We start from the raw sequence: 20,232 nt of genomic DNA, 5'->3' as shown, positions 1-20,232 counted from the left end.
TAAGTTACCCTCCGAACGTACTCTCCACAACTGTGTTTTCGATGTATCCAACTGCTTTAATTGGCGCAGATTATCGAAAGACAGGGTTCGGTTTTTTAAAACTAGATCTTTCCCATTTTGAAGGCCCTTTAAACAGGCATTTTGCATTCGGGAATTCGGAGGTGCCTGCACATGGGAAATTGCATAGTTCTTCCGAGTATTTTGCCCTGCTACTATTATGCCTCTATATTGATCCACTGACAAAGCAGTATGAATAGTTCGGATTAGCTCGTTCATTGAAGGGTTCGTTAAATAAATGCCATCAAATTTATTACCGTTTCCATCCTTACGCGATGGTAATCGAATTTTATCACAAGCAAAATGTTTATTGCTACTTTCGTCAGTTTCATCATCGGAAATACGATGTGTTGGTTCTCCGACATCATCCTCTCGCCTTAGTAATGTTTTTTTGGCGCACTTTACAAATGCACGACAGCCTCTAATAATATTGAAATGTTCTTTTCAGACATTTTTATATATGATGCTTATTTTGGACTTACAGTTGCATCCACATAATACAAGATTTCCTTAATTTACGCTTAAAACAAATGCTCTAATAAAAGAAATTTAGGGTTGTGTATAGGAGTTGTAAATTTCTGGCACTCAACAAATTTGTAGACTTATATTTCTGGGCTAACTGTGTTGGTCAAAACAGTCCTCTTTTTTATATGGATTTTATTCCTAAATATTCATGGATCGCCTAAAACAACTTCACAAGATCAAAATATTATGCCTACGCTGCTATATCTGAATGACTATATATATTGTTTAGTACTGACTTAAACACATTTAACACTAAAAAATTTTAAAAATATTTGAGCAGGTAAGTTGATGTTAACATTTACTTTATAACTTTTTTAGTGCCAAAGCGTTGTGTTCAGTGTAGCCTATGTTGCTTTCTGTTCCTTTTTTGGTTCAGAGGATAGCGGGATGAACTGTCTGCATTTTATAAGCAATACAACACACAAGCATGGCCGCCACGCTGTCGGCTTAAGTGCCTCCCTTCGCACTGTGCGCATTTCCGTGGAAAGTAAATTAAATTTTATTTGCTTTTAAGTGAATTATTTACTTTCTTGTTTGTCGGTGCTTTTCAACATCTCCCCATTTTTAAATATTTCACACTTACATTGTTTTGTTGTTATACGACAAGACCATTTGCTTCTTATAGAAATTATTCATAAACATCCATACAACACAGTTTAAAGTTATCACAAAAATCAATTATACTTTTTAATCACATATTTTCAGAATGGATACCCCACCGAAGGCCTTTAAAAAAGCGCAGTACTGTTAAAGCTAAGGTGTAAAATACTCCAAAAAAGTGATTTTAAAATGATGAATAGGAAAAAAATATCCTCACTGAAGTCGGGTTTCGTTAACAGCGGGCTGTTATATACTTTTCAATAAGTTCGTTGTCGACGAAACCTGCATGCTGTGTGGAAAATCAACACTTGCGACATTGTTCTCTTTCAATATTTTCTCTAAGATAACTTAACTTAACTTTTAGATATTTTTTGAACTTAAGAAGCACAATATAACTTTTTTTGGTAACTCAAAACACTACTTATAAAAACAGAACTTACCAGAATTTAAATGAAGTATGCGTCTGGACTAGTGGAATATGTACCCTATGGCTAAAACGATGTAATCCGTGTAATACTGCAACGTGGGATGTGAGAAGTGTAGCAGCCCCGAACCGAGTATCTGAAATTGGGATTCAAGGAGTCTGTGATTCACATGTTATATTGTTACAGGATAATAATAAAATGCTGATTTAAAACTAATAATATCCTGTAATCATGTTCAACAAAAAGTAATGTCTTAAATAATCCCGAACATAGTATTGTATTAAGGAGATATAAAAATCTATTTAAAACAAAATCAGAAAATAATAATGTGTAAATCAGCGAAAACAATTTACATCTTTCCTGTAAGAACTAAAGAATATTATTAAAAAAAATTTAACAAATTTACTACTAATTTAAGGCGAAGACAACAAAATAAAACGATGGAAAAAATGTACCGAAATATGGCGCTTAAAACTAAATGAAAAAGTAAAAGACAAGTTTTTATGCTGCTGTCCTAAAAACTGAAAGTTGTTAAAAGCGTACTGTATAAGACGTATCACAGAAATCTCTTCCAACCATAAGAATTCCAAATTAATTTGGTTAAAGGAAATTTCTGATACCTCCATTTTGTTTTGTAACATGTTCATGGGAAAAGTCCAGATCCAAAGGTAAGCCTGCAGTTATAACGATACTTTAATTGAAAATACCGTTCCTGTTTTCGTGAATATTTATTTATTTACTTAAAAACAAACAGATAAAACCATATTATTATATTACGGTGACAGAATAACCCAATATATATGCAGAATATTTGTACAAAAATATACAAAATAGTTCCTATGACAGTACTAAATAATCATATTGTCCGGTTAAAAAATCTTTTAATTCAAAATTGCGAAGCCCCAAAAACAAGCGCTACCCCAGAGTAGAACAGAATATAATTAACAAGAGAGAACGCTGTAGTTGACTGCCTCGACTATCAGATACCCGTTACTCCGCAAACCAACTGCAAAATAATTATACCTTCAAGTATCGTCGAAAAATCATCCTTATCTACTGGCTGCAATTTGAAAAATTTTCGAAGTGCCGGTAGTATTTGACAAGTTGAACATATTTAAATTTATTTTTAATTTGGGTGGTTTGTGGGCGTTGGACCCTGCTGAAATACCGATGCGCTGCGCGAGAATCTCTAGAATCTAAATGCCTAATCCCCACATTCCAAAATTTCAAGTCTCAGAGTTTTTAGCGTTCATACGGATGAATTTGTGCGGTTCTTTTTAAGGTCAATTGATTGGTATTGACGAGCGCACCAAATGTTAAATACAATTTGAATTCTAGCAATACAACTTTAGGTGTGACGGTTTTGGACGGTTTGTGGGACTGGCACATTCAGGGATAACAAACTTGCGCTGAATACGAAGCTGAGGAATCTAATTCTTAAATCGCAACTCTCTAGCTCTCATAGTTTCCGAGATCACAGCGTTCACACACCGACGGATATGGATATGCTGATATGCTGATCAAGAATAAATATACCTATGGGGTCGGAAACTTCACCTTCACTACGTGGCAAAATTCGGATTGAAATCGTAATAGCCTCCGCAAGGGTATAGCAACGATTAATTATCTTTACCTTTTATTAATCGATCTTTCCTATGCCATCTAAAAAAGTCGTCGGAATTTATATTGAAATAACACTACTATATGCCACAGAAATTGCTAATTGCTGAATTCATCTAATAAGTATATTAATGAATTTTGAGGAACCCCACCCGATTCAGCGTTATGGATTGGTATTTGGTATAGTCGCCCTTATTCGTTAAAAGGTAATAGTTCCATCCAGATAACTTCAAATCTGATCATCTCCAGAAACTGGTAATATAGATAAAAATCTGATCTGTATAATCTGTATATTAGCCTTTTCCATTTTGTAATTAATAAAAATTTTTACAGAGTTTTGTACTCTATATATTATTGGTAATTTATTTAATTTTCATTTACATTAGTTGGAGACCGAACGATTTATGTAATTATTCATAGGCTTATAAGGTTTAAATTTCGGCTTTAATGACGTGGGGATCATTTTATTGGCTGACAGTCGATTATAAAAGAAAAAGGCCATCGTAAAATCTATTTTAAAATTTTTAAGTTATTGATACATTTGTTTTTGCCGACTTAAGTGTTTTAAGGTAGCCGTTAACAATGTTGTTGTTCGCTATTATTCTATTTAAATCGTCTGGATATTTGCACTAAATTTTGATCAAGAACAAAGTATTACGTATAAGTGTGTAGTTCTATATTTTTTCTAGTACATACGGCTTTGTATTAAAACTAAAGAAGCAATGCTATATTTTGGATGTCTGCACTCGTTTGCGACTTTCTCAAACCCACTTGTCCTTCAAAATCACAAATTTTGAGGAATTCAATGGTTTAAAAAATTGTCTTAAATTTGACGTAAAATAAACTTCAATTTAGTATAAATTACCATTCTCCGACTAGTTTGTTGCTACTTTGGTATTTTAAAGATTCGTTATCTTAACGTTCTTGTTGAAATATGGATAAGCGAAGTTTTAGTGTACGTAGTGTAAACCTAATTTTTAATTAAAGTTCGTTCTGTTTATTTAGATATTAAGTGTTTTTATTCAGCTTTTATCATTTGGATATTTGCACTAATTTTTGATCAAGAACAAAGTTTTACGTATAAGTGTGTGTTTTTATATATTAAGTTAAGTTATATACTGTTTTCAAAACTAAAGAAGCGATGCGATATTTTGGACGTCTGCATTTGATTGCGACTTTTTTTTTCTTTTCTTCAAAAATAAAAATTTCGGTGGAATCAAAAAGTATTCTTCGTTAAAAAATGTTAGTTTGGCGCACAAATCAAAATAAATTTAAAATAATTTTTCATGTTTCGATTATATTGTTTACTCCTGTTTAATATTTCAATGACTCGTTATGTAAACTGACTTGATAAAATATGGATAAGCGAAGTTCAAGTGTATTTTTGTATGTGTAAACCTAGTTTTTTTAATTTAAGTGTGTTCTGTATATTTAGATATTAGATGTTTTGTCTTTTATATCATTTGTAGTCAGAATAAGAAGTTAATAATGAGTAAGTACATTTACTATGGTCTCAGAGATAGTACTTAAAGATCCCTTGAAGTTTTAAAACATAAATTAAAGATCTGTTATTTCATTATGTGCATCCATTCTCTGATCGGCACTACGTTTTGCAAGTTGTGTCTTAGATAATTCATTGGTTATAGTCTTTCAACATTTAAAAACTACAAATTAATAGTAAGTGTTCACCTTCGATGTTGCCCATGTTTAGATTCTAGAGAATATAAGTTAACCCAAGTTTGACATCAGTTGTCTTAAATATTCATACAATTGCAAATGGCGTAATTGTCCTATGCGACTAATCCATATATCTTTTTTGGATTGCTGACATACGTACATATGTAGCCAGTACACACAGAAGTTTGTGGTACTTCGTTAAATAGTTTATCATCCTGCTATATGATTTTGATAACATTTCCTTTTCTCGTTTTGGTCTACGACATCATAGTGGTACGGGTCTTAACGCATCTTCTTATCACTGTTTTAACGGGCTACAATAAGGCCCGATGTGTTTTATAAGCATCTAATTATGAATGTTTGCAGGACTACATTTTTGTCCGGAAGATAAATACTTTCCAAAAGTATTGCAATTTGAGCAACCTTTTGCTTTGTATACTTCTTATTCGTATAAATGTAAGTCAAGCTTGCAAGAACAACATCCATTCAAAACTGTGACATTTATTTTTCTTTGTCGCAAACAGTTTTCAATTATATTTTAAAACAATATATATAAGAATCGTTAGGCAAGTAACTTAATATGTGAAGAATCTAAGCCATTCTATAACAAGAGTAGAATACTCGTTTAATGACTAGTTGTAAATATTTTTGTCCCCAAACTTATTAAAACTAAAAAAAAATTCTCATAGATTTCTTCTTAAATAAGTATTTCAATAAGTATATACTTTTATTAGCTGCGTCTTGAATATACCGACAACTAACCTACATATTAATGGTTCCAGTTTAAAATATTTGTCCATTATGTTTTTGTTCTCAAGTTTTCTGTACTTTGTTCTTTTATAGCAATTAAATTTAGTTGACTGAAGTTAATCTATTTATGCTTGCATCATAGAGCCTATTGTTTTGCATTGCAATTAAAAATGATATTTGAGGAATCCCAATGTTTTACCCACCTTGTCATACGTATTAATATATATTGTAAAATTTCTTATTTGAAAATCTAATGTAGACAAGCATTTAGCATGTCATTAAAAATTTTTTGTTTTCCTATATAGTCATTGATTATTATCTGCTGCTGCTTATCATAGAATATTTAAGAATGGATAAAATGCAGCTATGCTGGAAGTACTAGTAAAATTTAGTATCACAGTATTTTATATAAGATCAACTTTTGTTTATCCATCATATGCGGTATTTTTTGCAAATATTACTTAGGTCAATTATATCGTCAGATTAGAATGGTATATATTATTGTATAATCAAGTAATGGAGAAAATCTCACAATTTGTGTTTTCTTTTTACGAATACGGCAAAAAAAAAACTATAAGGAAACATAATTTTAAATTTGTTGATATCGACATAACTAAAAAGTACCAAAGATAATGCAAATTGTAAGCAATGTTTTCTTAGATTATAATTTCACATGTGTAAAGCCCTGTTTATTTGAGTTTCATATTTGTATTTGGTACCAGCAACATCCTTGCTAAGTTATGCTTTTAATTGCCAGAGCTTATTTTGTGCAAAAATTAAAAAAATTAAGTTATTCCTAATCAACCCTTGAAAAAATATATATTTTTACATACTAAAGCAATTTGGATTAAATATTATATGACGATCCCAACCTCAAATAATATTGATTGGTTGCAAAAAAGAATTTCGACAAACAACACTTAAAAAATAAATTTAGGAAATAAAATGGAAGAATGTACATATTTTAATTCCTATTAAATTTAACAACATTCGTAGTCTTAACCGTGGAACAGGTTGCCTAATTCATTTGAAGTTGGAAAAAATTAAGTAAAGTAAAAAAAATGACTACTGACATACTAAATAATTTTCAGAAATGCACGAAATAAGCTATTGTGTTGTAGTACTAAAAGCTAGCGGCTTTCATTGAAAAATTATATTTAAAGAAAACGTTATTTAAGTTGTTTGAAGCCGTAAGCACTTTTTGGGGTTAAGTCGATTCGGAAAAATTACAACTGAGTGCACGAAATAAGCTGTTCTGCTCTAACGTCTTGCAGTCTTTCTCTTTTTCGTGATTGAAGCAACTTTGACGTAATACTTATTTTACATGACTGCATTTTGAAAAGTAGACATATATATTATTGCCACATCTGATAAATATTTTAATCGAACCATTTCCATGCACAATTGAAAAAAAAGGGCTAAATCGACTTGACTTGTATTGATTACGAAAACTTCAGGTCACGATGGAAGAGCAATCTTTTAAAATTATAAACTGTTGTATTTCAGCATTTTTGTTGACCATTTACAATTGCCATTTTTAATTGAACAAACAACCAGAAGTTAGACAACTGGAAGAAATCAGGAAGAAGTTAGATATAGAGAAAATGCTATGATGTACAAATGACCACAACTAATACAATGTCTGTTTACATTAGACAAAATGGCGTTACAAGCTTCATGATTAGACTTAGGTAGTTAAAGTGTCTTTATCATGCTATTAAATTTGAAACTAATCTATTTATAACCTTTTCGTATTTGTACGTTATTTATCTGAACTAATATTGTAATTTAAACAAATCTACGTAATTTAATTGATAAAACGTTTTTGTATTTAAAGTTTTTCAACCAAGAACACAGTTTTATTCATTGAAAGTCGATGAAAGCTTAGGTGTATATACGATCTGAAGAAAAATACGTGGAAATAATATAGATTTACCTAAAGTTTACGTTATGCTTATATTAAGCATGACTTTATTAAAATTATTATGTCGTTGCAAATAACATTACTTAACAAAATACATTGCTTAGTCGATAACAGAACCAATTCTAGATTTCTGTTTGGGTTATGGTTATTAAAAGATTTTACTTGTTCGTTTTTATATTTATACCCTTGCGCCATTAGACAAGACGAGCTACCATGTTTTGTGACAATTTCGAGTTTGGTTTGTAAAAAATCGGGCCACTGTGTATTGCAGTAGCTTAAGGGACGATCGGAAAAGTAATCCTTAAAAATAAAAAGGGTGTTACTAACATTGACTATTTCTTATAACTGCAAGGGTATATAAAGTTCGGCATGCCGAAATTAACTTCCTTTCTTCTTGTAATATTTCTTGTAACAATATGTTTACCATATTTTTCTAAAATATGGACACAGTGGAAACTTAAACAACCCAACTCAACCCAAATTAGAACAGTGTGGTTGAGGCGATATCATTCAATTTTAACTCAAATAATAAAACGAGTGTTAAACTTACCCGAGAAAGAAATTGCTTTAGCCAATCGTTTAAAAATTAATTGATTCAAAAAAAACGCCATAATACTCCTTTACTCAGTTCCAGCATAAAAACTACATTCTATTCTATAAATATTCTAGAGCCGTTTTTCATATTTCGAGCATAAGCATCTTTGTGCTTGCTGTTGCAATGGGTACGCAAGGTTGGCAGGTTCTCAATCATATGAATTTCATATCGATGTTTTTGCACCCAACTTAATTTGCATTCTACATAAGAACTTGTCATAAAATCTATATCATCTAATTCTATTAATTGCTTGCCGTTACTGTTGTCTTTTAATAAATTATATAATAGTGCTGAGTGCAGTCATTCGGCAAGACCGAACTCGTCTTGTTCAATGGGTTTCTTCAGCCAGCTTCCAAGGTCTTCTCGCTTGAATGCAGAAAACAACTCGAGCTTTGCCGTCTAAAACAAAAACATTGTAGATAATTTTTGGTGTACTCCGAATGTACTAAGTAATAAATGACATACCTGATAGTCCTTTACGTTAGCTTTGGTTTGTCCATAGTCTGTAGTTACTTTGCGGACTAAAATACCTGGTAAGTTTGTCATTAAAAATCCATATTTAACAAAAAACGCTTGCTTCGTGATGCGCGACACTTGACCGCCAATGGTTCGACCAGTGAGCGAGTTCACCACTTCCAACTCGGTATCACCAATGGTCCAATTGATACCAAAGTTTGGAGCCTTGGCCTGGTTTCGCGGTTCGGCCGAAGTGACCAAGGCAAGGCGCGGCTTATTCAAATGGTATGGCGGTGGCAGACCTTGAATGGACTTCTCGATCCGGCCGCACACCGCACGGTACATGTGCTCTGGGTGCAGCAAGCTGCCCAGCACAATCGAATGCAGGTACACTGGTTCAATTATGGAAGACAATAGGGAGCCTTGTATACCCACGATGTTCCAACGTGCAATTTTGTCCGAGCACGACATTGTTAACAGGCGTTGGCCCTACAAAAAATTGTTATACAATAATATTATTAATAAATTAAATGTTTTAAAAAGGTTATCGGGGGAGTTCGGGTTACCTGCAATACGCCATCCCACGTTTGTATTCCATCACTGCTTTTTACTGGAATTGTTCCTTCACCGGACTCGATTTTGGTACGCAATTGGCCGCGAGCTTTTCTGTTGATTGATGATTATTTCATGTATGATTCGTTGTCGGCATTGTAAAAATGAATATGAAAAATATAATTATTAGCTTGCTTAAAAATTATTTTAAAACATGCCAAGTCATACTGGGGAACAAAACATAGTATGAATTACTTCAGTTTGGTGGCGCTGTCTGAATGGTAGAGTTTCACATTTCTAAAAATTCCTCATTAATTTTAATATTCAAATTCTTAAAATAGTATTTAAGAATTTGGAATCAAATGGCCTGGCTATTACGTCCGATTGTAAGTGATTAAACAACGGGGAAGGAAGTTATCTTCGTCAAGCTGAAGTGATTGAAACGTCGATACAGTTACTGCAAAAAAATTTATAAACCGAATCGTTCTTTCTCCTAAGTAACCATATTTCGGAAATATACAAACACGGTCAGTATGTCACATATTATATATGGCAGGGAGACAATATAGCACGATTTGTATAAAATCTTATAACTACATCGCTGTTGACTAATCTGATAATGCTGATCAAAAATATATTTTTAAGGGGCAATGTCTGCTTTCTGCGATACACAAAATCTAGAGTTATTAGACAGACAGACAGACAACATGGGCAATGCCAAAGAAAACCTCTGAAGAAACCAAAAAAAAAAAAAACTTAAAAATACCTGAATTTGTTGTATACATTCATGCTTTTGTTCAGATTTATAATTCCACATATTCAATAAATACAGTTTCGTGCTTTATATTCCCACAAATTATTTTGAAAATGTGCGACAAATTTAATGTAACATGATTTTAAAAATAAGTAGAATTTTATTAATCTTATATTCTTTTATTTTTACATTTTTTTTAGAAACAACAGTCGCATTTTTTCACAAACAAAAACTTGTGGCACTTGTATTTCCAGGCACGCATCTGTACATATATTCATGTGTGTTTTCATTAAGGCATATACATATTTTTCAGGGATCTTAATGCATTTTCCGCACAGAAAAGCAGATTTTTTTTTTATTAGTAACGTACAAACATTAATAATTATGATTCTAATTGAATAATACAATTTTGAAGTGTATATAAGTATAGGAAGTATTTATTTTTAATTTTAATAATATCAAATATTTATAGAATGTCTTTTGTACCAACCTATTTGGATGTTTATCAACACCAGTGTCGTTTTCGTGAGGACTAAATATCCGTGCATCCCCACAAGGTGCTGTATTTATATACAAATGGAAATGTACCCCGGATTTTAGTTTATAAGGGTATTGCCCATCAGTATTCCTCACGAAAATCGACTGATATGCTGTGGCTAAATTTAGGAGAAAATTGAATAAGAGTAATCAAATATAAATTAAAGTAAAACGAAGTAGATTTATGTTTAAATTTCTTTCTTTTCACCAATACGCACTGGTATGCATGAAAAGAAGTCCAATAAAACAATGCGGAACAGATTTTAGTATGCAATAAAAGTTGGGAAAGCATAAAGCCGATTTCAAAGTACTATGCAACTGATACCTATTGTATTGTATTTTGGAACAGAGTGTGTTTTATTTAAGAGCACTAAAATACACGTGACCCAGCAATACAAAACACGAAAGGCTTTACCTACTTATAATAGGGAACACCATGATTTCGCCGACATATTCACACGTTTAATATGAAAGTTGGGTCGTTGTTATTTCTAAACAACAAATAAATCCATTTGAAAATTCCGATTTTTAAAATTTTCATGTGAATGCGTCAGGGGAAGCAGGCTATTGACCCAAATCATACCACAGCCCCTGAACAATGGAGTGAACATAAACGGGGTAACTTTAAAAGCTACCTGTGATGCTAAACATTTTAATTTTAGTTGACTTAAAATAAGAATACTCAAATGTTAGTAAGTGAATTAGTAACAAGAAAATTACCATTAAAAATAAAGGAAATGACATTATTTCAATGTTCGTGCTTGAAATTGTAAAATAAAGTTTACAACTAGTTTATTTGTAGATGGTCGCCCTTAAAATTTGCCTATAAACTTTTTAAAACGATCTGACTAGAAAAATATAATTTGGCCTTTGAGGGCCATTTTAATATGTACCTAAGGGCTATATTTAGAAAAACAGAAAAATCTTGGTGTCCGTATATGTTCAATGAGCACAAAGAGGAACTTTAGCCCGTACGTATAAGTAACTATTTTACCTTACAAAGCGTACAATTAAATATATAAACATTCCACAACTAAATTATGCATTATACTTAAGTTTAACTTCTATAATATTATTTGTGTATGTGAAAAAAAACTTAGCATAGGCATAAATCAACTATACCCTGATTGCACTGCAGATCCAGCTGCGCATATAAGAACTTGAGAAGACAACGCCTAGAAACTATTTCAGCATGGGAATCGTTCAAGACAGCTCCATTAACGCTCATGTGCTCGCCGCTGACACACTTTGTACCCGTCGAAACTGAAATAACCTAATCAAGTGTGAGATAAGTATTAATACGATTCAAAAAATGCAATCTCGTTTACCGACTTACTTTGGCTTCACAAAAATTCATGTTTTCAGTCATAACAATTCCCGCCAATACCTTTCGACGCGAATAAGCCTCTTGACCCTTGATTACTTCCATGAATTTTTCCAACACAAGTCGGCCAATTGTATCTGCATGTATCTGCGGCAACTCCATGGATGATGACTTGTCGTCGATTGGAAGGGGTACGTTCTTTTGTGGAACTACCATTGGACTGTAGGAAATGTTACACAACGAAGCAAGTGCAGCCTTGGCTGCCGCATTTTTTGCCAACTTTTTGGAAGGACCTTGAGAAAAAATTTGTGTACGCATTAGAAATCGAATGTTTACAAAATAATTTTCACTACAAACCTGTTCCGTCAAACTTTTTCTCATTTATTGTAACCGTCATCTTGAAGCGACAATTATTCTGAGCGCCGTCAATATTAATGCATTCAAAATTAACGTCATTAAATAATTCGTAGAGCAGCATTACAGGACCCTTATCTGGAACCTTCTTTTGACCATCAACAGTAATAGCACTCTTGCTGACATCTAGCAATACAAGAAAAAGTTAGTAGAGATAGTTGATTGCTCGCTATTATGAATCTATCTCTTATGTATCTTAACTTATTTCACACGCAATAGTGTTCTCCAACCGTATTAGCAAAAAAATGCAAGGAAAAACGTAAACAAGGAATACAAATGACTTATAAAAATAGTGTACAGGTACAAAATGTATAATTAAACGTACGGCATTGAAATGTCTTAGTTGGTTGCTGTATTATGTGCATAAACATATGTGATAAAACAATAGTAAGCGTTAGGACATTATTACTGAACGAAAATGTTTGAATAAAAAGGCTTGTATAATAAAAGAAGATTAAATTAAACGAGCGAGTATAGACCATTTACACTGAGGCTTTTAGATATCTCTTTCTGTAGCGTTCACTGAATTATGCGTCAGTTAAAAAGCATTTGTATTAGTCAAAAAAAAAAAGCTTCAGTCTAAATATGCTATTTTATACTTTTAAAAATTAACACAAACCCAATGAACATAGTAACATACATATTTTTATCCATTACTGATTGCAACTGATTCTTTGAGGACATCTTCAAATCTATAACTAATCATCGATTAACAGAATTCTTGTTCACGGTTTAGAATTAGAACTTTTCAAAGTACTACAGTATGTGCCTTGATTTTAATGTTGTTCTGCATTGGAAAAAGGTGGTGTAGCAAATAAGATTTATTGTCGTTTATATACGAAATGCACCGCATACTGAAATCAATTATGGGAACTAAAGGTATTCGAAAATAATTTTTGATAGCTTTTCAAATTTTCAAAGAGGTCTCAGAATGAAGCATTGATATCTGATCCCATTACATACAAAAAATGTACCCAAATCAATACAAAATACATACATATATACCTGACGTTAAAGTGCAAGGGTCCCAAACTCATAAAATTTCAGAATAAATTATATTAAATAATAAATTAAAATATTCAACAAAAAAGGAAAAAAAACACTAATACTTGCTCTGACTCATGCAAAACATTTGAAGACGCAACGTGGGTTGTTCAAGCGAGGTAAGGTTGGATTTCTTTTCAGTCAACATCAACGTCTCAATGATCTCGACCAATTGTTTGTTGGACAAATTTTCAATACCATTTTCTAGATGTTCATCGCTGGTAAAGTCCAAGTTGCCCGATGGCTTCAATGGCGACAAAACAGCTCCGTCCTTGAATTGGATAAAGCTTCGCAGAGCTGTGGCTGCTGCCTCGATCCGTGCCACTTTTTTACTGCGTCCCTGGCCCAAGTATTTTTGTCCATCGACCTGTGAATTAAATCCAGATATTATAGTCTTTTAACATCTTCTCAAAATGCCAAATTTTATATATATTTTTCATTGATATGTAACTATACATTTACGAGATTTAGGACAATAGACAATAGAATGCAAATGTCCAACAATATTAAAGGTTGTTAATTAAATGTACTAGGATCTGCAATTTAGTACAGCTTTTTACCCTTGCTTTCTAACACTGATTCTATTCATATTTATCTATTCATATATTCATAATATCTATTCATAATATTCAACTTATGACCTCACGTGGAATGCTAATTTTAGTTCGTTCGAACGACAATTGTGTATTTTTCTGGAACATGACAGTAATTATATCATAAATAAAATCAAGTTCCTATTTGGTTACTATGCTCACAGTATTTTTAAGTGACTGATTTAAATATAAAGCATACGAGGGAGCTACAATCTACATATATGTATGTATTATCACAGTACATTTATTAATTTGCATCCCGCAAAAACCAAAGATAAAGTAGACCCAAGTTAATGTACTATACTATACTATCAGAACATGGCGTGCCACACGCCACCTTTTTTAAGGGTATGTGTTCCTATGGCATTATTACAAGATTGATTAAGTCAAATATATCTTACCTCAACGGATATCGTAAATAAAGGTGCGTGCACCGGACCAGTCTGTGACTCCAATTTGTAAATCAGTCCATGTCTTAACTCATTCAGCATTGCCACCGTGTTTTTCGGCTGCGGAATGCGCTCCTTGCAGGTTTTCTTTTTTGGTGACACTGCAAAAAGTTCGGGTTTTGGATTAATGTTGCATTTTAATGATGTAAATAGGTATCCTAAACTTACCAGCATATTTTGGCATATCATAACGCCGTTTTTGTGGCGCTTTCCGGTTATATCCATTCATGTTGATATCAGATGGTGCACTCACCGGCTATGAATATTTTTATATTAATAGTAAATTTAATAGTGTTTAGGTATTTGTTTTTTTTTTTAACACTGTACAAGTACAACGAAAAGCATTCAAACTTCCTTTCAAGGACCCGTTTTGTGTGTATGCATGTAGTAATTTGAGTTGTTAAGTGCTCTTACTTGTTTTTTGCGTTGTCTAATAGAAGTATCTTTTACAAGGCTCTTTTTTTTTTTTTTTTGAATCCATTACCAAAATGCATCACTTGTAAGAAACCAACATTATGATTTTAATGACAAATCGTAGTAGTACATACATACACACAACTTTTGTTTATTTTTATATTACGCACAACAACATCGATACCATATAGACAGTTATAACAAGACGTTTGTAATACAATAGCACAACAATATGTTTAGTCAAAAAAAAATTGCTCACAAATTTGTTGGTCGATTAATAAATTATTACATTGTAGGTTTATTTAGGCATATAAAATTATACAACAAATTGTATTTCGGGCTTAGGGTGCGAATTGACCTGTCCAATAAGAATCTACTTACATTGCAGGGCAATGATGGGAACATAATTCGACGTTTAACAAGAAATCTAGACCTTTTGCCAGCATAACTGGTTGCGGCATAGAAGTGTTGACGTTGATAACAAATCGAGGATCTCGCTATACGCATTGCATGATGGCATGATCTATAGCTGCATGACTTATAGCCAGGTTTATAAGATACTGGATACATTATTATTGGTCCACTTCTTTACTATTCTGACTCAAATTTATAAAGTCAAGCAACGAAGAACAACGAACAACGATGTGACATTCAAGACCGTGTACAACCTAGCGACTGATAAATTTCGAGTTTCCCGGCTAAGCACTGACATTTATCTGACAACGACAAAAGCCAACTGCAGCTAATTTTATAGAAGGAACTGCAATTATGAAAAAAAAATTTTAAAAAATGTACATACATGTGTAAAAACACATGTTTGTACGTGTGTAGATAATTTGCGCGACTAGCTACGTATTTCGAGGAGCTCGATATTTATATACCCTTTTAAAGGGAAGACACTTGCGGCTGTCTGTTTCAATGCAAGGGATTCGTCGTCGTCTTATTTATTTCCCAGAGCACCATTGCTTGAAGACTTTGAAAAAGAGTTAGGGTTAGACGAATCTTATACATTTGTGGTATTTGAAAATGCTCTGGAATCCATTTGGTTTTTCTTTTTAACATATATTGCTTAGCTCTAACCAACGTGTATGCTTAGAACATATATTTTAAAAACTGTAAATTATAAATAATTTTTGAAAAATATGTGAGGGTCTAGTTGCATCCGGAGGATAGGACAGCAACCTTGCTTTAATGACATTTATCACTTGTTTTGAAATGTAACAAAAAGCACGGTGCATGTCGAAAATTGAGATTCTTTTGTGCTGATAAAACAACTTTTGCAGACAGCCAGAAGGCAGATTTTATAGAATTAATGAAGTCAAAATGTCAGAAAGGCATTACCAACCCAGCAGCATGAACGAAATTACATTAAAATTTGGATGCCGGTGGAGCGGTTATTGCTGCAGCAGCTGCAGCACAAACTCAGAGATGCATGAGCTGCATTGGCGTATCAAAATTTGCAGTAATCAACAGCAACATTTTTAAAATAAATATGTTGCAAAAATGTGTGCGTGTACAAATACTAATACTCCGGGATATACGATATACATTTACAGAATCCGTTCGAAGAAATTATATTTTTGGTCAAAGTTTGGAGGAATTGACGCCTACAGTCTTGTAGATTATTCATGTGCGCATGGGTGGAGAAAAGGACAGCTCATAAAATTTCAAATACGAAAAATATTTCAATCAGTTTCCAACAAAATGCTTACATGAAGGGATGATCTAAAACAACATTTTCTGTCTATAAGTTCCAAAAAAAAGACTATAATCGCATGCATCGAAAAAGGCATGTTATTTACACTAACGCTAAAAGTAAATTTGTGTAATGCATCAGACTATATATCTCAATCGTGGGAAACAAGAAGTGTATGGTGAATAAGTCCGAAATTAAACAATTGAAACAATCAAAAACTTGTTAGGCTCGAGATATCCCTCTAATATTTTCGTTGTTTTGACCATTTCGAATTCATTGCAACATATTTATATAACACCGCACCTGTGTGTTGAGTGTCATTTCTCGGACAACTGATGGCGAAAATTGTAAATGTCTAATATATTAAGACCAGCTAGCTCTTAGTGCTTATAAATATAAATTTATGATAAGTGATTATCTCTATAAACAAAGAAGGAAATTACCTAAAAAAAAATGCATAAAATACTTGCTATTCATCATGTTTTAAATAAATAAAAACATACATATCCACTAAAAGTGAAATAACATAAATAAACCATGCCATATATAGTGAATTTGTACATCCATACGCCTAATTGCATGCTATATGTAAGAAATACTGTAATGTCCCAGGAATCGGATGGGTAATAAAAACGTCAAAAAATATTCAAACTGATACTCATATTTTGAAAATCTAAAATATTTACGGCTCTGGCTTTTCCGATGTACATATAAACATTATAAAGAAAACATTTAGATATCAATGATATCACGGATTTTATTGTAGGTAAACTATTTTTTTTATTATTTGCTCCTTTATTGATTTGCGAATTTCAAACTTATGTTTAGGGTATAGAATTTCTCAAAGTATTTTTTAACACTTTAACTGAGGGGTTTCCGTCTTAAATCAACCGATCAAAATAATATAGAAGTAATGTTTACTAAACATAACATGCATGCAGTGCTCGAATATTCATACAAGTACCATATGTACATATAAATTTCACATAAACAAGACATAAAGAAATTTATGTTTTAATGACGATTTTCGTCTACTTACGTGCTGGGGAGAATTGTTATTTGCGCTGTTTAACATGACTCTGGAATCGAATTTCACGTACTTTATATCTTGGTGAAATCTGTTGTGCTATTGTTATGGTGATTTATAGGAGTATGATGATGATAATTCCAATATATTCAGAAAAGTAACACCAAACCGATATTAAACTGAAGCGGAAGCTCTGTTTTAAATAACTTAAAATTCAATGCTAAAGGCTATTAATTATTAATCGAAATCAAAGCTACAAATCTAACTTTTATTTGAGCGTAAATTTAAATCGTATTTCTCATTCTAATGGAATAGCCGTTTTGTTTTTGTCAAATTGAATTTCGAATGGATCAAAAACGTACATACAAAGGTAAATATTTAAGAATTGCATTACGATAGGCAAAAATCAAATCATGTCTTCCAAAACTCAATGCAAATGGTTTTATCTTGTTTTGGGACTGCAACAAATAAAGATATATAGAATCTCGACTTTTCAAATTAGAAAAAACTGTTTATATCCGCAGGCATTGGCATGCGTACATACATTCACATGCATGCAACATTAAACATACATACTTGTATGTTTTAGTTACACGATTCAATCGATTTTCGTACACTCACGCTCTCGTGAATTGGATCGGATTGGATTGGATTGGCGAATTGAGACTACAGCCATCGACTGGCTGGCCAAAAAGTGCATTATGTATATACTATACAACAAGTTCTATATAGTATGCACTATACACTATACACTATACTTTGTGGCACATTAGGTAATTAAACATATTTAGAAACAAGTACGTATTTTCTCTCTGTTCTTGAAAAAGGCACGCGTGATGCAAACGTCAGAAAACGTAAGATTCGCATTTCAATAAGCCACTTTTGCAATTCGATACATGAATGGATGGGAACTTATTGGCTTATAGAGCTTGTTATAGAGCCCCAGGCCTTAAGAAAGTGAAATGGGTAATGACAAGGGGTAGGGGGAGCGGGAAAATGAACGCAATTCACTGCAATGCAGCAGAGAAGAAGCCTTTCCTTTCCTTTCCCTTTCCCAACACCCCTTTCTTTTCCTTCCGCTTTGATGTTGGTCGGAATCGAAACGGAATGCCCCACTGGGTTAGTTACGTCGCATGTGCTTTTGCATGTGTGTTGCTTTTGTTGCTTTTGTTGTTCTTGCCATGCAGCTACGTAATACCCAGGAATTGTCCACTTTCCACTAACCACTAACCACTTTCTTCCATCACAATGGATGATGTAGTACCATCATATACAATATTTGTTATAGTGCACACACTATAGTGAAGGAAAGGAAACATCCAACATATTATCTGCACTCATTTCGCACATATACGATATACGATGCGAATACCCTATAACACCTATTGACTTTTTGTCTATTTTTTGCCTTATATTTGCATAAATGCCCGACATACATACATACACACGGCTGCACATGTACGTCGTATATGTATGTATTGTTTTTTTTTTTTTTGTGTTCTTTTCTGTTTTCTGGCTACTGCATACCTTTTTGCTTGGGAACTTGGCTCTAATTATTGATTTTTACTTCGCTGTATCGGCAGAGTTTCATTTGTTTAACGATAGCTGCTCTTCTCTGTCTTCTGGCTGCGCTTCTTCCTGTTTATTTTTTGATAGCTTTTGTATTCTTTAGGGGGAATATATATATATATGTATATATCGGTGGCTCTTACTGCAATTATTTAATTTAGCGGCGAAAAAAAAGAGAGCGCACACACACACAGACGCACACAGGCGAGCCCTTGCCTCACACACACACCGACATGGCCGGACAAACAAATCAATTCCTGATTGTTTTATCCTCGGTGGCGGTGCAGTGCGCCTCCTCTCCCTTGCCGCGTTTTTGATTTGTTAGCGTAGCGATGAAAATTGCAGTCGCGATTCACTGGTTTAAATGTCAGGATTTGATTTTAGTCCATTACATTACACTAGAAAAAATAACAATCTTCGTCGGTTAGAGTTCTGTTAGAGGTGGCGAAACTTCGATGGCACCATCGATGCATCGATGTTCTAAATTCATTTGCAAACATCGATGACGGCCACTGTCGGTGTTGCCCCATCACTAATGTAAAGTGCAGTGTTTTCTAACAGAAAGTTAGGATAAACCTTTTATCTAACATTTTTATCGTTTTATCTTAACATTTATGTTAAAGGGAAAGAGAGAAAGTGAGACCGCTAACAGAGAGTTTAACATAGGGATGTGAAGAATTTATCTAAATATCCATACATCGATATTTATCCAAGTATCCAAAAGAGAGCCTAGCGAGTACATCATCCTAGCTTAACCTATGCACACACCAAAAGCTCGAGTTTGGTGCGGGACATGGCTTAACTTATTTTAAGCACCTTCCCTCGGCTTTTGGCGCACTTTTTTGAAATCGTACTTTAATCGTACTTGAACATTTAAAATTTATTCCGTTTCGGAATGGATACTTGTAGGTTTGCTAATCTCCCGCAAGTCCAAATTGCTATACAGTTTTACAAAATTCAATTAACAGTTTAAGTCTGGACTTTTGCCCAGGTGGGAATGTTAAGATATCTATGAATATTATAAAATAAGGTTCTAAAAAACGGGAAGTAGCTCCATCAGCCAAACTGGCTTGAGATAAAAAAAAAAAATCTAAAAAAAAAATACGAAATTTGGAAGTAATTAGAAGTAGCACGCTTTCTATAAGTTGGCTTCAAACCGACCAAAAGAACTTCAAAATACGACTTGTTTATGAATATACGCATTAGTTAATTTGATGCCATAGTTAGTCA

At 33.1% G+C, this 20,232-nt stretch overlaps 1 protein-coding gene and 1 long non-coding RNA gene across 15 annotated transcripts in view; both read right to left on the bottom strand.

The window, feature by feature from the left end:
- Positions 1 to 1,754, bottom strand: part of LOC139353460 (uncharacterized) — a 35,945-nt gene extending 34,191 nt beyond the window's left edge. Inside the window, exon 1 of one of the 2 annotated variants that reach the window (XR_011604746.1) lies at positions 1,623 to 1,754. This is a non-coding gene — a long non-coding RNA (uncharacterized lncRNA). The remainder of the gene's footprint in view (positions 1 to 1,622) is intronic. The other variant, XR_011604747.1, reaches the window with a different exon arrangement.
- Positions 1,755 to 8,172: 6,418 nt separating this feature from the next.
- Adar (Adenosine deaminase acting on RNA) lies at positions 8,173 to 19,456 on the bottom strand. 13 transcript variants are annotated; one of them, XM_017083621.4, is made up of 13 exons: positions 19,146 to 19,456; positions 18,961 to 19,089; positions 17,446 to 17,485; positions 14,465 to 14,552; positions 14,249 to 14,397; positions 13,324 to 13,621; positions 12,154 to 12,336; positions 11,809 to 12,089; positions 11,595 to 11,745; positions 10,426 to 10,591; positions 9,196 to 9,295; positions 8,639 to 9,118; positions 8,173 to 8,572 (listed from the first exon to the last, which is right to left on the bottom strand). In XM_017083621.4, the coding sequence occupies exons 3-13, from the start codon at positions 17,479 to 17,481 to the stop codon at positions 8,474 to 8,476; spliced, it is 2,031 nt and encodes a 676-aa protein (XP_016939110.1). In that variant the 5' UTR covers positions 17,482 to 17,485; positions 18,961 to 19,089; positions 19,146 to 19,456; the 3' UTR covers positions 8,173 to 8,473. The 13 variants fall into 13 exon arrangements, with proteins under 13 accessions (XP_016939110.1, XP_070853653.1, XP_070853654.1 ...); XM_070997552.1 differs by having other exon boundaries at positions 17,446 to 17,639; positions 18,961 to 19,071; XM_070997553.1 differs by having other exon boundaries at positions 17,446 to 17,626; positions 18,961 to 19,071.
- Between the last annotated feature and the right edge of the window lie 776 nt (positions 19,457 to 20,232).

The sequence above is a fragment of the Drosophila suzukii genome, chromosome X (assembly GCF_043229965.1).
Source record: "Drosophila suzukii chromosome X, CBGP_Dsuzu_IsoJpt1.0, whole genome shotgun sequence".
Taxonomy (NCBI): Eukaryota; Metazoa; Arthropoda; class Insecta; order Diptera; family Drosophilidae; genus Drosophila; species Drosophila suzukii.
This window is presented reverse-complemented; position numbering and strand designations above follow the sequence as displayed.